The sequence below is a fragment of the Taudactylus pleione genome, unplaced genomic scaffold (genome assembly GCF_031769625.1).
Source record: "Taudactylus pleione unplaced genomic scaffold, aTauple2 ptg000695l, whole genome shotgun sequence".
NCBI lineage: Eukaryota > Metazoa > Chordata > Amphibia > Anura > Myobatrachidae > Taudactylus > Taudactylus pleione.
In genome coordinates, this window is record NW_028285097.1 from 5,222,085 (window position 1) to 5,240,530 (window position 18,446).

Here is an 18,446-nt window from a genome sequence, read left to right on the forward strand (position 1 = left end):
TTTTAAAAAATTGCCAAGTTGTTATGTAAATGACAGGATGCTCATTTTTTTTTTTTTTTTTAAAGCCTATAAAATCTACATTTTGAGCAGAGCATCTCTGATATATAAAAGTGCCATGTATTATTCAGGAATAAGAATATGGAAAAATATATATTTTAAATAAGCTTCTCGCTTACTTCCCCTCGTGCCTCCTTTCGTTTTAGAAGATCACTAAATCCAAAATGCAAGTTATATTACATGGGATAGAGTAACTGCTTGGTACAGTATCTAATATTGAGAACTGCACTTAGGAGCACGCTAAAGGAAAGTATTTGCGGTAAAGCGTTTGTGTTTAACAAAGTCGTCATCCCCCATCTCCCCTTCCAGCAGGTACATCATCCTCAGATGTGTATTCAGACTGTGTTCCTCATAGGTACAAGACTGCACACATACGGGATGTTTCATCCTCAGAGGTGTATTCAGACTGTGGTCCTCATAGGTACAAGACTGCACACACACGGGATGTTTCATCCTCAGATGTGTATTCAGACTGTGGTCCTCATAGGTACAAGACTGCACACACACGGGATGTTTCATCCTCAGATGTGTATTCAGACTGTGGTCCTCATAGGTACAAGACTGCGCGCACACACGGGATGTTTCATCCTCAGAGGTGTATTCAGACTGTGGTCCTCTTAGGTACAAGACTGCACACACGGGATGTTTCATCCTCAGAGGTGTATTCAGACTGTGGTCCTCTTAGGTACAAGACTGCACACACACGGGATGTTTCATCCTCAGAGGTGTATTCAGACTGTGGTCCTCATAGGTACAAGACTGCACACACACGGGATGTTTCATCCTCAGATGTGTATTCAGACTGTGGTCCTCATAGGTACAAGACTGCGCACACCCGGGATGTTTCATCCTCAGATGTGTATTCAGACTGTGGTCTTCATAGGTACAAGACTGCACACACGGGATGTTTCATCCTCAGAGGTGTATTCAGACTGTGGTCCTCATAGGTACAAGACTGCACACACACGGGATGTTTCATCCTCAGATGTGTATTCAGACTGTGGTCCTCATAGGTACAAGACTGCACACACACGGGATGTTTCATCCTCAGATGTGTATTCAGACTGTGGTCCTCATAGGTACAAGACTGCGCGCACACATGGGATGTTTCATCCTCAGTGATGTATTCAGACTGTGGCCCTCATAGGTACAAGACTGCGCGCACACACTGGATGATTCAGTTGTTTTCTCCTGAGATGGCGAGCAGAAATGTGCGATTAGTCCATGGTTTGGGTGCGCTAACCAGGACTTTAGATGGGTTTACCTGTTTTACGCGACTACACCCGGTCTATTTGGGCGCGTAATGTGGAATAAGTCATGGGCGCCCAGAACAATTGAATATCGCACCCCGATTGCCTGTCATTTTAGATGATAAAAAAATTGAATCGCCCCCACACTGTCACGTACACACGTCTGGTTTGTAAGTCTATTCTGCCGAGTGCACGCCACGGAAATGACAGCGATATCTTACAGTTGCGCTTGGGCCACACGGGCCCGTTAATCGTCTGTGTAAATGAAGGGTATTATTTCACATGACAGATGATGACCCTGGTCAGCCTCGTCTGTGTGTTTATTTATTTTATTGCCAGTTATTTATGTAGCACACATATTCCGCAGCGCTAAACGGAGAATATTTGTCTATTCACACTAGTCCCTGGAGCTTACAGTCTATATTCCCTATCTCATGTTCACTAGGAGGCTCCAGAGAAAGCACGAGACCTGATCGCTCAGCCACCCAATGGCTGGATCTCATTTATTCCAGCACGTGCAGTAACGTTTGCTCACAGTCTGTTACCAGATGTCACAGCAAGCCTTTGTACATACATCTGTATATTTGTTAGTGCATATTCATACACGATCATCTTGTATTCTAGATTTAGTCCAGTTAAATGTAATATTTTATTTCATAAAGTAGTCTCACGGCGCGTAGTTTTCATTCATCGGTTTTGTTATTTAGTGGTTAGCTTCGGTCTTTAGCTTGTGGGATATTGTGTTTCTTGCTCCCACAGGTCTTGTTGGGTGCCTACACTTTACTGCTAATGGTTCGGCAAAACGCAAAGCCTTAGTATTATAAATGAGCTTTATCACGTACTGTACGTTCTCCTCTTTGAGGGATTTATGGTGCCAGCGTGCATCACACTCCATGGTATTACCTTCAATGGCTGTTTTATATATTTATTCTGAATCTGGTCTATACGGTATGTAGGTCTGTAGCACAGGGGATTTGTACCAGCCGCATAAACTGTGAGCTGGCAGCAATACTGAGCTCATAATCAAGAGTTATGTTTACTGTATTGATTTATGGTGAAACTAGGTTCTCTTTAAGTTATGGTACCTTGTAATGGATCCTATCCCTTGATGTCTTCTAGATCTATTGCTGGAGAGTAAGCGTTAATCTCTAGCAACGCATTAGTGCTTCTTCTGCCATATGTTTTGCATTTGTAGGGAGTCTGAGGAAATAAATATATAGACAACACATTATGGGGCCTATTTATCAAGCTTATTGGTATCTTAAATCATGTGTGAACAGTAGTTTCCGCCTGATTTAAGTATCACTGCAATTTTCAAAGAGTTGAAATCAGGAAAGATAAAGGATATCCCCTGCGTTCAGCTGATTACCACAGGATACCGCAGTCTCTATTATTTGCAATGGGGCCTGTGGTCTGGAGCAATTTACCAAGTTCAGAAAAGTTTAACTGCCAATGGCCATTGTAGGGTTTGAGTACGGAATCCCGGTGGTGCCGGTGGACACAGTGCTGGCAGCAAAATCCTGGCAGTCAAAATACAGACGAATGTTGTGAAGTTTTCTAACCCTAGCCCACCCTTCCCGCAGCTTAACCTTAACTGTCCCCTGCCTCAGCCTAACCCTTGCCCTCCGCCTAGTGCCTAAACCGAATACTCACAGTCCAGATTCTTACTGCCGGGATTCCTGAGTCAATATTGTGATGACCGTCTGGATTCCGGAGCCGGTATTGTAATGACCATCTGGATTCCGGAGGCGGTATTATGATGAATGCATTCCTGAGCCACTATTGCGATAACCTTCTGCGTTTTTGACCCGGTGTTGCAATGACCGTCTGCATTCTTGAGCCGGTATTGTGATAAGGCAGTGTTTGGTGACTGCCGGGATTCCTCAGCAGGTATTGTAATGACCGCTGGGATTCCAGAGCCGGTGTTTGATGACTGCCGGGATTCCTAAGCCGGTAGTGTGATGACCGTCTGGATTCCTGAGCCGGTATTGTCAACGTCAGGATGGTCACCGCCGGAATCCGGAGGACTATTGTAGCCTATAGGCTATATTTTTAGCATCTTTTCTTCTCCATCCTGGAGCTAGAGAATGGCCAGTGCATACTCCCCATTATAATCTTTCACTGCCTGCTTATCGCAGATGTAATGGTGGCTTTAATGGAGGAAAGTCATCACCAGGACAGCTTCTCAGATTCTCTGTCCTGGCATAAATGATCCTGCTAATCTATTATTCCTATAAATAGTGACGGTAACATATGTTAATTAACAGCAAAATTTCGGAGCTTACTAGAGAGGCGCCTATGTTTATCTTTGTCCTCCTCAGCACTTTTGGTGAAGAATGCCGGTTAGCATTAGAAGTGGCATTCTCTGTCTTAGGTGGCTCTAGTCGGACTTAACAGCGCAGTCAATTGAATAATTCCGGGAACTCCTTCCTGGCGCTATTCAACATTGCGCTGAATTGAATCGCCCCCATTATGGCAGACTATAAGAACAATGTTGATAATTAATATCCTTGATTTATATTCCTGCGCAGTGACTTGTAAACTTCCCTGGCATCCGCAGTCTCATCGCACATGATGTAGTGAGCAGAGAGACTTTGGGCTAGATTCTTTTCAGCGCGATGCTGAATATCCCCGGGAGGGAGCTCCTGGAGCTATTCAATACAGTGCACTGTTCAGTCTGACAGTTGTCAGGGCCGTATTCAATTAGACGCGAAAATCCGAGATCCGCAAAAAAGTATCGCCTATCTCGACTTTTCGCCTGGCGGAAACTTATTTCCGTATTCAATTCCAGCCGCTTTTCGCCTACGCGGAAAGTCGATGCAATGTAATAGGCGATAAAGATTCGCCTCTGAATAGCAGGAGAAACGAAGTGTAAGTTTTTTATTTTGGGGAAACCACTCAGAACCCTTGGGACAGCCCCCCCAAAGGACAACTGTCAAAAAAAATAAAAAAAAAGATCTTAAGAACACCCCAAAAAAGTACTTTTTCGCCCCCAAAATGAATCGCGCTGAACTGAATCGAGCCCTTTAGAACAAGCTATTAAATGCTACTGGTTACAATTATGCATTGAAACTTGTGTATATAATTGTCCTTGATATAATTAGAAACAACAGTTATTTAAATGTCCATTGTTCTAGATGTAAAAGAGAGAACCACATGGTTCTAGTAACGTAACACTGAATTAGGTCTAATGCCAGTGTGCGAGTGGAGACGTTACCCATAGCAGCCAATCAACTTCTAGCTAGCATTTATTACATACATTCTAATAAGTTATAGGTAGAAGCTGATTGGTTGCTTTGTCCACTTCTAAACTCTTTCTAATGCTTTATACATCTCCTCCTAAGTTTTGTGAGGTTACCGTAGACATGCAGACAGATTTCTGATTGGAGGTCGGTCCTCTGGTCCGTTCCGTAGTCAGATGAGTTTTTACTGCCCTGCTGGACTTAATAAATGTGAGTATAAAGACTTTACCAACCTGAACACAAGCCACACGAGAATTAAACAGGTCATCTTACATCCTTTTCCGGCTGCAGTTAAAATACTTGGACCTTTCATGAAAATTAAAAACCCCCTGGGGGGCTTATCGCGTGTTACACAAATAATTGCTGCTCCCGTCGGTGCACCGGAGACAAACGATGTGCTTTTGTAGCAAAACAAGAGAATTAAGCCCTGGAAAATGAAGGATTCGTCTTTCTGGGTAAGTAAACATCAGGATTCACAGAGTAATGGGCCGACATAGGCCCAAGACACCAAGGTGCAAATTATGGGCGAGTTTTTCTGTGCCTGTCCATGAATCACTCTGTGCTGTAATGTTCTCCGCTCCCCGTGTCTGCAGGCCTCCCCTGAGGAGAGCCGTTTGGAAATAATTTTTACGATGCTCCAATCTTTTCTGCTGCATGTGAAAAATTCTGCTGTGCTTTGCGTCTTCCTGCTGTAGTAAACAAACGGAGCCTTTGGTCTTATGTACCGCGCGCATTCGGAGAGATGCAGTGTCTGTCCGTAAGGGCGCTGGGCGTCTCGTCTTTTACTGCAGGCCTGGAGCCTTGTTCTTGTAGTAAATCTCCAGCCCCTTCCATGTACATCTGATGTCTTTTTTTTTTTTTTTTTTTTTTTTCATCCAAATGAAAAGTTGTGGTAAAAATAAATCCAAAATAACTTTTCGAAGTATATTATCTGTTCTGCATTGGACTTTAAATCACTAGGAGTCATTACTATTTTAAGAAAAGGAGTTTAGGAATTGCAGAGACGCTTCTATTTGTTGCTTGTGTCCTCATCGTTTTTATTTAAAGCAGCAATTAGTTCACTCACTAAAAGGTACAAATGTGATAAAACTATAAAGGGGCCTACCCATTAGCAGATCTTTCTCTGCGATGAAAGACAAAAGATTTATCCCGTAAAATTCCTGGGGCTGCGGTGACATATCTGTCATGTACATGACAGATTTTTGCAAACGACGAACGATATTGCACGACATCATTCAGGGAGTGGATTTTTTCATTTTTTATGTTTCTATTAATTTTCATTCAAAATATTGTTCGTCGTTTACCGCTTATAACCAGACAGATATTTCTAATATCTGTCAGCAATAAGCGATATTTGACCAACATGTTGGAGAGACGAAAGACACAATTTGTCCGCCGTGGGAGTGCGCATTTTCATCGTTCAGGGCCTAGCCATTAGCAGGTAAATTGAACGACTGAACGATAAATCGTTCATCGTTCAAATTTATCTGGTAATGGATAGGCCCCTTAAAACACATGCAGACGCAGAGCAACAGCCCGCACGAGTGCACTACTTGTAGATAAAGCACAGATTTGTTATTTAATCCTTTCCTAGGCCGGCTCCGTGTGCAGGTAATTGTACACTTGTAGGTCATGGGATGCAGTACCAGGAGCATTCAGTGGGAGACAGTCATCTGTCTATCTCTGTAGCAGAACATGTTTGTCAGGATACCACTGAATCACTGTGCAGATCACAGCCCAGTGTCTGGGTTTGTGTGGGATCCTGTGACATTAAACATTGCACATAAGGGGAACATCTCCCCCCTCCTTTCTCCTGTGCCTTCATGTGTAACAATATGTAATAAAGCTACATAGACTCATACAAGATTGGCTTAGAATTAATGACGCTGTGACCTCAGATAATATTTAATTCGCACAGTACAAAGAAAAATAGTAATTTGTCCCCCGGGTTTGTCTGATGGGGCTCCCAACGCACATAACTGTATATATTTCTATTCACATAATACTACATGTTTCATGTCTAACGAGAGTCACCCCCGAGGCTGCGACTATCCAGAGCCCGGTCTGACGGCGCTGTGTTTTATTAAGTTGGCTTTGTCTTACTTTATCCATTTGTATTGAGCCTTCTGGTGATATCAGACAGTGAAGCACGGCTTCCTTTCTGCTGGTTTAGGGATTATTCCCCCGTGTGTGTTACCTTTAACCCCATAGTGTATATCCTCATTCACTGCTATACTCTGTCTGTCTCTGTATCTATCTCATATCTGTCTGTCTATCTCCGCTGCTGCAGTCTCTCAGATATGAGGACTGGCACTAATTGAGCTCTTTGAGTCACATGAAATCTTCAAGGCCGCTTTAATGCCTTTTCTCCTCTTTGCTGCTAATCACTGGGTGACATAGAACACAGACTGAAGTTGTTTCAACTTAGAACGTACAAATGGAAGTAAGGCTTTGGGCGGTGCCAGTTTTGTTTCATCTGGCAACCGCTCTATTCCGACTGATGGTTAGTTCTGGATAAGTACCAAGTTCATGTATAACTCCTTGTTATCCGTCACAATGTTGCTCTTCGAAGCAGCATTTGATATTAGAACACTGATATCTTGTGACTATCTCCGATTCTATTTACTGATCACATGTACTGCTCGGCTCGGCTCCGTCTTCAGGACCATGCATGGCTCCAATTTGCGCTTAAGATTAATTCTGTCGTTTTCGGACTACCCCTGTCGCGTATGTGTCTCTTGCCGATGTAGCGCGTGCAGCTTAATGGTAGTAGTGGTATAAGCCCCTCCCTGGTGTGTAGCCATACATGTGAATGTGCAAGGACTGAGATGTCCAGAATGAGCGTCTTTAAATGCTGAAATACATCCTGGCGCGTCTTTAGATGCAGCCATTGGTCATTGAAACTTGCATCAGTCCCATGTTAGGGACAGCTTTTCCATCAGAGTATGGCCGCCTACGTGACCGATTTTAAGCGCCGAAGTTCGCAGCCATTTCAGCGACACTCCCATAAAACGCTTATAAGACTGTACATACCCAATATTTTTCTGAGACCGTGCATCTCACTATGTTTACTGTGACCCTGCGCGCGCACACATTATGGGATGGATACTTAGGGCAACATATTGGACGCAAGTGACCTGATTACATTTAACCTCTCCACCATATTGGGAGAATCCAATCTAAGGCGATGTACCGCTGGACAATGCCTGTCTGCGCACATATCAACCATTTGTGGTGGTGCCTGCATCGCTTTCCTCACGCTTGCATATGGGATACGAGGGAAAACTTAAGATGCCAGCGGACGCGATTTGCCAGATCCAGTCCATCACCTAGCATCGAATGCCACTCATGGGATGCTGACTGAAATCTTTATGTATGGGTTATACTTGAGAAGCGGTGAAGGGAGTAGAGCTGCTTTGAGAGTAGGATTGGCTTGTTTCCACTACACAGCTATTACAGAGGCCATGTTCAGAGTTCAGTTGATTGGGTTATTTTAAGTCAGAGCCAAATATAAATAAGTTGCCCTGCACAGTACATGACATGCCTGCAAATTCTTGGTTGTTTCATAACTTAATGGGTACCTGGAGACCCGGAGCACCTACATAGGAGTTTATACTCTAGTTGTATGTATGTAGTTTGGGGATGAGCAGGGCCCTCCTCATTACCTAGTTTTGCACACCAGCTACACTGTACACCTCCTCCTTGGGCTCTCTGTCCCTGGACTCCAGGAATTCTCCATTGTGTTTAGTTTCTGCAGACCACCTAAACGGCCGTTATTTACGCCCTGGCTAATTGCTACAGGTTTCAGCTTACGTTATACTGAATATTTCCATTCCACCCCTTGTTGAGATTTGTAGTGCTATTTGTTACTTGTCTACTGTATTGTACTATACTATTTTACCCTGTGCTGTCTTATTGGGAGCTGCGGACCACTTGTGGTGTGCTATAAATAAAGTTTGATTGTTATAATAATAAAATATAAATTGATTTTGTATTAAGGGAATATAGTACTTCCCAAGGAAACCTAAATTGTATCCAGGAAAGTTTCCATTAGGCTTTTGTATTTAAAGACATTTAATAGTAATTGTAAGCATCTGCATAGTGGTAGAGGAATATGGACTAGAACTAGAATCTCCTGGATTCCTGGGAAATTGTTGCAGTAGCAACGCTGGATCTCAATCTTCATACAAAGTGGGATAGTGCCCAGCTGGGAGGTAGGAGGCTAGCCAGATTCTGGCTGTGAGGATAGTATCCTTTCCTCTAATCAAATCTACTAAATTGTCTCTGAAAGTCATTGGGATTCCCATGAAAGAGTGATTAAACCAACAGGATTTCTTTTTATGACATGCCAAGACGTATGTCCAAGGCTCCCCTGGTGTCATCACTGGAATATCGGGTGGGTATTAACCTTGTTTATCATGTTGGCCAGGATTTTCATGTAGCATTTATTTTATAGTCAACATTGAGGAGTCAGATCGGCCTGTAATTATAACTGGCACACTTATCACAGTTAGATTTTCCTGCATGTGGTACAAAACATGGTCACCTAGGTGAAGTTAAATAGGAACCATCTAATTGGTACAAAATCAAACAGGAAACCCCCCCCCCAGGAAAAACAAGAAAAATCTCATAACACCCTAAAGATCTTTATACATTATTCATTTTTTTATGTGTTGTAGTCAAAAGGTCGACATTCAGAATGTCAACACAACCATACAATGCTGACAGGTAATGTCCATTTTCTCACAATGTCGACGTTCTAGTTAGACTGCGATCAGTAATTATATATCGTGCGGATTGCTTCATGTTTACGCCCTTGTCCGCGTATCGTCCTCTGCTGTACAGCAGATGAGACGATACGATGAATGACGCCATGCTGCTAAATGCAGCATGTAACGACACTGCATTGTCCAGTGTGTTCGCACAGAGAGATGTATCGTTCCATTGCGTTGTACTGTCGGCTGGTTACACCATCACATAGTGTGTATCCCGTTTTAGAGTACGGGGCGAGGTTAGGGTGCGGTAGGTGGTGGGGGGAGGGTTACGAATAGGCACAAGAGGGGTAGGGATTAGGGTTAGAGATAGGGGACACATTACCGTGAAGACCCGGAGGCCGTACTGGCTGCAGCTGTCGGGAACAAGGTAATTCCCCGCAGGGCCACCAGGAACGATAATGCGACATTCTAGCATTTCATCCGGGCCCCTATAGCAGTCACTAAATTGCTAATAATTTATTTTAAATGCTCTTGGTATACGTTTTTACTAGTGTTGCAATCAAGTGTCTATTATACAACAGTGCCTCCAGTGGTTATATTGTTAAATTAACAGTGCCTCCAGTGGTCATATTGTTATATTATCAGTGCCTCCAGTAGTTATATTGTTAAATTATCAGTGCCTCCAGTGGTTATATTGTTAAATTAACAGTGCCTCCAGTGGTTATATTGTTAAATTAACAGTGCCTCCAGTGGTCATATTGTTATATTATCAGTGCCTCCAGTGGTTATATTGTTAAATTAGCAGTGCCTCCATTGGTCATATTGTTATATTATCAGTGCCTCCAGTGGTTATATTGTTAAATTAACAGTGCCTCCAGTGGTCATATTGTTAAATTAACTTGGGGGTTCCCAACCACGGTCCTCAATGCACAGTAATATTGTAGTCCAGGTTTTAAGGATAGCCATACTTGAGCACGGGTGACTTAATTAGTACCTCAGATTTTTTTTATTTGACCATCTGTGCTCAAGCATGGGTATCACTAAAACGAGGACTGTTAGTGTGCCAGTGGGCCAAGGTTGGGAATCACGGACTTAGTGTATCGCATTGAAGCCTACCCACAACTGTGGCACAGGGGACTGCATTGCATTAAGGCCACAAGTGTTTAGATACGTTTTAGGTGACAGTGATTCAATCTGGAACTTGTTTCATCTAAGAGAAGACAATATTCATACACCGGTAACAAATCACATAAAGCTTTTTCCTGAGCAGCAGACAAGCTGGTCTCTGTAATGGTCCGTTACCCGTCACCTTTTTGTGCTGCCTATAGAAGCTGTAGTGAGCTGCAGCCAGACCCGTCCTGTCTTGTGCGAGCGCAGCCGTCCTGTATTGTACTCCTACGGATGTTAGCTGTGAACATCATGTCTAATTATCAGAGCATTACTCTACAGAGCTGGCTGCTTTCTTCTCAAAGCCTTTTTTTTTCAGTTTAATGAGTCTGTGAACGTAAGAAACAGCTTTGTGCCCCTCATCAGCGGGAGCTCTCCAGCCCCGTGACTCACGCTGTATAAAGCGCGGCCGCCTCGCCTGCACAGACATTGTGTTCCCGTTTCATCTCTCTGTGTGCCGTGCACTTACCAGGTCAGGACCAGTGCTCCCTGGCTGGAGTCTGCCCACTGTCTGGATCCCTGTTAGCTTTGAGCTGTGAAAGTCTCGTTAGAGAGAAGAATAAAAGTTGGAGCAAGAGAGACTAAGAACAGGGGGAGCTGTAGCTCGGCCACAGATGGAGGGATTAAAGACACATAGCACCAATTGCTGCCTGTTTGTAAACCATCAGCTACTGATGAGCTTTAATCCTCCGTCTGTTGTACATTGAAAGAAGTCGGAAGCATATTTAACAATGTTCTTTGCACTGCAGATGTGTCTGCATTCACTGTGGCTTCAGTCGCGCCAGTCAGTCCCTCTCCGCGTGCCAGGTCCTGTGCGACTCGAACGGGACGCCTGTCTTTGTTGCTGAAAATGTGCGTCGTCTTAAGACAAATAAATCAACCTAAAGCATAGACAACTACATTGCTAGATTATACTGATCAATTTGATGTGCGACATTTGTACATCCGTGCGAAAATGAGTCTCAATCCGTATACGAAGCCCTGAGGTCGTTGGCGACCGCAGCTTTACTCACGCCAAGCTTCTTCTGCGACTTTATACGTGTTTAAAGCTAATTCCTGTTCGGTTAAAGTCTCAGCCCTGCGTCTCTGTTACACTTTGGTGTTTTGCTGCGTCTGTGATGCGAATAACATGCAAAATTTAAAGAAAAAAGCCGATACGTTACACCTCTCAAAGCGGCTCAGTCACGCCGGGCGTCTCGCACCATATGGCGTATTGAGGACACATCTGTAGCGTTATATTGCAGCAGAAGAGCATGAAACGCGTGAGGTCCTGTCACATGCTGCACCACCTCGCCAATATAATAGTCTCTGCCTTAGTTGTCTGAACAGTTTCACTTACTCATGGATTCTTACATCCCTCTATAGTGCAGTGCGTAGATAAAGGGCGCTCAGCAAGTCAGCACGGCACCCAGTGCAATGTCAGCTAGAACAGTGTGCTATACACCTGCCCCCTTGTGGTGATCCGCCATTACTACTTATTCCACATGGTCAACAAGTGCCTTGGCTCCGTTTCTGGCATGGAGCTTGGTGCAAAACAAATATACCAGGCGCACAACTACTCCTAGCTGACGGATAGCCACCAGGAGGGTCAGCAACGCACGTAAGGGTAAGCTTTATGGAGAGAGAGACTTGGAAGGAGATTTGGTTAGTATAAATGGTGCAGTCATGGCTGCCAGCAGCTGTTATATAGTATTTGTGGCTGACAAAGCATCTGTCTTACAGTAGTGCCGCACATACTGTACCTTCTCCAGCACCTGCTACAATTATTGTTCTGCTACCGTGTCCATTGTTCCCCCCACTGCTTATATTCATGTCATTGTATGCATCATGCGCTCTTCTCTGTTCAGCGCTGCATAGTAACACAAAGCTTTATATATAATGAATACTAATATCACGTATCATTATATATCTGTTAATGTGCTCCTTGCTAAAAGTTTTATGTATGTCAACAAGGTGCCTGAATTGTTACAACAGCTCCATGCAGCCTGTCCCTATTTCATCTTGTATCATATTTTCTAAAGTCTAGGAGCCAGGATGAAAGTGTAGGAGCCAGACCACCGTCCCCCCCAAAAAAAATTACAGGAGTGATTGAGGAGTACAGCTCTGTGTGTTATGTAACTGTTATACACACTATACTAGTCCACAAAATGGTCACAGTTGAATGGATATAGTACCATGGAGGCCCCCTCACTGCTCTGCACAGCTCCCCTGCTCCACCCCCCACTCTCCAGTAATAACGAACCACATTTCATATAAAATAATGGTGCCAGAAAGTACAACAAAAGTCCCCTCTCCCCGTGGTCACACCAGTATCCCTCTGAAGCCGCTCCGCAATCCCTGGCCACACGTAGACCCTATTACCAGGGAGCTCTATGCAGCCGGAGATAGGAGACAGTAGACAGACGGGACATACAGGAAAATCAGCGTAGACTGAAACAGACAGCATGGGTCAGAGCAGGCCAGGATGGGAAGGACAGGAGGAGTCAGAGCAGGCCAGGTCGGACAGAGGCACAGCAGTCACCGCAGGCGACACTCAGCACATGCACTCCTGTCCATGAAATGAACGCCGCAAAACTATAGGCACAAATCTCTGTGGGGGCTGATGAGGATCTGCTTCCTCCCTCACTGCAAAATCTGGTAGCCCTGGGATATGTAGAGCCCTGTCTTTATAGTTCTCTCTGCAATCTCCTGGTGTTTGCACGGCTCATGTGGGAAAATCGCGGATGTCTGTAATTTCCATTTTTTCATAATATCGATGTGTCCTTACTTGTCTTTTCTGCATTTGAGCCAAACAGCCCACCTGGTCCCTTGAGAGAGTGCGAACGCCAGGCATATGTTTTTGCACCTAGGTCACACCAGGAGACTGTGCTGATTAATTTGATATGCGACACTTGTATCTCTGTGTGTGACTGAGTCTTTCAAACAGCACGCAACGTGCTTCGCTGCGGCGGCCACAGCTTTCTTCCACATGAAGTTCCTTTGCACACATATATACAAGTGTCGCATATTAAATGAATCAGCGCAGTCTCCTTGTGCGTCCTAGTCACATCACATTGCGACTTAGGGCCATATTCAATTTGAGGCGAAAAGTCGTTTTCGCGTGTTTTTGGTGGAAACTTTTCGCCGATGACGTAATTTTCGCCTGTTTTGATTTTACTCCGTATTCAATTTGGAAGACTTTCTGCCTAGGCGGACAGTCAATGCAATGTAACAGGCGGAAAAAGTTTTGCCTATGAATAGGAGGCGGAAAAAAGTGCAGAATTGGGGTTTTGGGGTGCAACGTTGCGGGAACCCCCCGTGCAGCCCTCAGACAGTCCCGCAAAGGTAAACTGTCAAATAATTTTTTTTAAAAACACTTGACACCCCAAAAAATCATTTTGAATTAGGGGGCGAAAAAAAAAAAAATGTTGGAGGACAAAGTTAAAAACTAGCGAACTTGACTCTGGGGGGGTCCCCAAGTATGCTCCATTTGTTTTTTTTTTCATTGCAGGGTCTTGCGGCAGGTGTGTTTTTCACGATTTTCTTAAACTGAACCTTAGCAACTTTAAAAGTTATTTTTTGCAACAAAAACTCCTGATTACTATTCTGCACCACTTATACAAAAACGCTATTTAGCAGCTATTGAGCCCGTTTAAAAACACCAAATACCTTCAGCAAGCCAAATGGGGGGGTGGGGGGTGTATCATAGGGAACCCCCATGTCAGAGCTCTTGGGGGGTGTCAGGCTGATTTCCCCAAATCTGACAGGACTTTCCACTTGTTTAAGTTTCGCCGGGTCCCGTTTTCGCCTACTTTCAAATTGAATACGGCGATCCGCGGGCTCGCGCACAAAACTCTCCCACCTGCAAAACACGCGATGTAGGCAAAAAGTCCGTGAGGCGAAAAAGTATCGAGGTCAGCTCAAATTGAATACGGGCCTAAGATGCATTTTCTTGCAAAAAAAAAAGATGCCTGTCGCTAGCAGAATTGCATGGGACCTGGCGTCTCACACATGCCAGGTATGCAGTATCGCTCTCCATGGCGTATTAGGTAAGATGGGCAAGGACACATCTGTAGATCCACATGAAGAAACCCTGAAGCCAGTACTCTGTAGTTCTGTGTTTGAATTCTAAGTCTCAGTTTGCACACTGAATAATGCACGTTACTAGAGAGGGGCCTAGGGATACCTTAGCGAAGTCCCCGATTTCTGTAGAAACGAGGAGCCCAGGATAAAAGGGGGAAGCAGGCCTGATATATGTATCCCGTGCAGTAGATTACGGATTGATCCTCCATGCTCCGTTTTCCCTTATATATAGAAATGTCCTCTCTCGATGACTGTAAAACCTTTCTGTGCGGTTCTGTGCCAGTCACCAGGGAAACAGACTCAGAAACTGCAATAAACATCTATCTTATTAATTGCTCTTCACTCTGGATTAAAGTCAAGTTTCTCATGGCTGGAAATTTCCACCAGCATGGGACTTGTCAAATGATGAAATTAGAATTGGCCTGATAAAACGTTTTCTATTGGAAATAAACAGAGTGACACACAGAGGTGACACTGGGCCTAATGACTACCTCATACATAGTCACTCTGCGCGCCTGTTACATTGTGTACGTAGGAAAATTCTCGCCTTACAGATTGTGGCATTTCTGAGATCTGACACCTAACCTTTAGCACAGACAGCACTGGCACCTCAAAGCGCTGTAGCCGAAGCCTCTCGTGGGCATCATTGACCTCGCTCATAGGTTCCAGGTGAGCGTCATAATTCATTGCGTCCATTAGATTCTGACGTCAGCGGTCTGCGCAGAGAGCTGGTTACAGAGTTCTCTGCCACACACAATAAGCATTCTCCCCGGAGCGCAGAGCGACGCAACAGCTCTTCGAGACGCAGGACTCACGCAGGGCACGGCGCCCCAGAAAGTTAGGCACCATTGCCCAATTGCTTGGATGCCATGGTAGCCAGGTATCTGCAATTTGTCTAGTCCTGAATTAAGCACGTAGACAACATGTGTGCTCAGGGGGGTAATTATTCACCTGTCTGGTGGAATGCTGTGTGTTTTGGAAATACCTTCAAGGAGACAGTTTGAGAGCCCCCTGTGCAGGAATATATAAATGTATCCGAGTGGGAAGATGTCGCTCGTGATGTGCCATAAATTGCTCATGTCAGTAGGCAGCTGCTCAGCTCTCGCACGTGGGGAACGGGGTTCTCCTATGGTTGATTTGTTTTGCATGTAGTCACTGTGTGTGATTTTCCCATATGGATGTTGTGTAACCGGTGATACTCTTGTATAACTGATTCTAGCAAATACTTTTCGCAGCTGAAAGATGGAATTTATTTTTCTAGCACATCCGAGGCCTCAGATCCCCCAATTACTTGTCTTTGCCTGCGTCTAGCGTAGTAGGACACCGGCTAGCACCATGACACGGGAATCCGGGGGAGTTCCACCATCACTGTTGTAAAGGAGCCATCTACCTTCAGATTACTTTAAATCATTGTCGTGTAGGTGCTCCTGCTGCTTTCAATAGTTCTGGTTTATTCCTGTTGTGCTCTTTATCCATGTATTTATATATAACAGGGAGAGTTATTGTTTTTGTATGTCGTACATGGTTAGTGCACTGGACAGGCTTGTATATTGGAGACAGGTTTATGTCATAATACCTTTTATCCGGTTATATAAATACTTTCCAAAAAAAAAAACAACAATTTAATAAAAGGTTGCAGATGGTGTAAACCAATAATCTAAAGACCCCCTTTAGAAATAATATAACCAGCGCATAGTGTATGTTTGCGATGAGCCATTGCTACGATCGCCCTGTGCAATAGAAAGAGTGACGACCGTCTTATCTGGGTGTCTGGCACAAATGCTGCGGTGTGATTCGTCATTAGAACCGTCATGTCATAGATGGCGGTTTATCGGTTCTCCTGTCTGCTCTGCTGAAGATTCCAAAGTGTCTGTCCTGGTTTCTTGTTTTCCTTTTTAACGTGACTAATTCACAAAGCTGAAGGTGCCATTCCTGGTGTCCAGCAGGTGTCACAGCTCCCTCCTTTTTTTGGTTCCTCTTTTATTTTGATGAACACAACTATGAGAGCTGGTAACAACAAACACAGTATACTCCCCTTTTAAATAAGATCCAGGCAGCAAATGACAATATATCCAGATCAAGCTTGTGAAGCTGAACATTCCCTCATATATACTGTATACATCCGCTGGTATTTACTGTCGCCTGGGATTCAATCCTCCTGGTTGCCTTTGATTTAAAAATAATAATAATAATAAAATAACTAAATTGATATTTCAACCTGTACAGTGGCCATGTGCAATATCAGACCTGAATACTCTGTAAGAATCGGTATGTATGTGTGTTCTCTGCAGTGGTGCGGATTTGGGCATCCACTACGTGTGATTCCCAACGGGTGTCATTCATTTTAATGGGGATAACCCACCCCTTAGCAGTCTTTTAAATAAATATGCTAAATAATGTCCTTTTTTTTTTTTTTTTTTTTTTAAATTTAATAATGTGGCGCCTGCATTTACAATGAATGCAATTTAGTTTCAAATATAGAGGTGAACAAAGGACAAAAAGGTTATTGTCTGTTATAATAAACGCTGCAAAAGTTGTTTAAATAAACTATAACAAAAAAATGAAGCTAGAAAAAACAAAAAGTAAAATATTAATACATCAACCATATACATGCTATAAGTAAAATATGTCTAAATACTTTACTATCTCTTTCCGGTTTCCCCCTGTGTTTTTAGCTATGTCTTCATATGATGATGGGGAAAGGAGTTTTTTGGAAGACTTATTAATCTTCTGCTGTAAAGTGCTTTGGTGAGTGCGAGACCCGTATATGTCAGACAGACCCAGCTGCTGAGGAGAGGCTGCTGTCCATGGTGCTGATGTAATAACGGCTACATACAGTACAGTACATGCAGGGTCATAGTATTGCAGGAATACTCTCCATATGGTCATCTGTCCTGCTGCTCAGGAATCACTTGTCTGGTAGCCAATAAATAAAATAAAACAACTGCACACAGGTTTTTTTTTTTTTTTAAATAAATATACATGCATACAAGGAAAACCTTAATGATAACATGCGTCTCCTATTATGATTTTTATAGGGGTAGAGAGCTAAGGAGGATATCAGTGTATTTTGTTTCATAAAGATGGTGTACTTCATAAATGAGTTACTGTATTTATATTACTATACAGTTATAATTCTCTTCTTTATTTTTAACAGCCTCCCAGATTGACCCAAATGAACTCCAAGAACTGTTCCAGATCACGTCTGGGGATGTGTTTAGGATAAACTCGAATGGTGGGTATTACAGATGTTATCCCGTTTGTTTCTACCCAGCATGCTTTGCCTGTGGTATACTCCTTTCCTACTGTCCTCTACCGAGTCCCCTATCTAGAGCTTTGTGCACCAAACCTCTGGGAAAGCCCCTGCTTTGAATACACCTGGCGGCAGTCATTTACATAGGGTATTAGTACACAGGTGCTAGAACATCTATCCCATGTAGAGCCTGGAATAGTGAGAGTCTAGGCACAAGGTCCTTTGAGAGTGCAGAATTAGCCTTGTTCCTTACTCCTTTCCCCAGTAGGTACCTCCTTGCAGATGTTCTTATACAATATCAGCACTGTGTGCTAGTTGTCTGACCTGATCATCTTAGTACATTGTTGCACTAGTAATGCACTGACACCATGGCTTAGAACTCGGCTGAGTGACAGTGTCTTTATAACGTTTTCTGCTGAATGCGGAGTTTGTGTTGCATCCTGTGCTTTTTTTCTATTACCAGGATGCCTAGTGTTCTCTAACCGGTTTTGTGATGGTAAAAAATAACAATGACAAGTTCAGTTTTACTTTAAAATCTAAAAAAACACAACAAAATCTTTGAATTGCTCTTGTTGCACAACGTTCAGCCTCTATTAATGAGACTGCAGCCTGGCAGGTCACTAGCACCCTGTGATGTCCCCGAAGCTCCCTTTTAGAACTGCAGTGTACCTAGTGAATTGTGGTTTGGTTGCATTTTCAT

General features: G+C 43.6%; 1 protein-coding gene across 2 annotated transcripts in view; it reads left to right on the forward strand.

Annotated features, from left to right (window-relative positions):
* The window catches only part of TSNARE1 (t-SNARE domain containing 1), a 252,748-nt gene that overhangs the window by 88,491 nt on the left and 145,811 nt on the right, over window positions 1–18,446 (forward strand). The window contains exon 4 of one of the 2 annotated variants that reach the window (XM_088456270.1): window positions 17,651–17,728. In XM_088456270.1, coding sequence (XP_088312396.1) covers window positions 17,651–17,728 — 78 coding nt within the window. Of the gene's footprint in view, window positions 1–17,648; window positions 17,729–18,446 lie in introns of those variants that run through there. The other variant, XM_088456271.1, reaches the window with a different exon arrangement.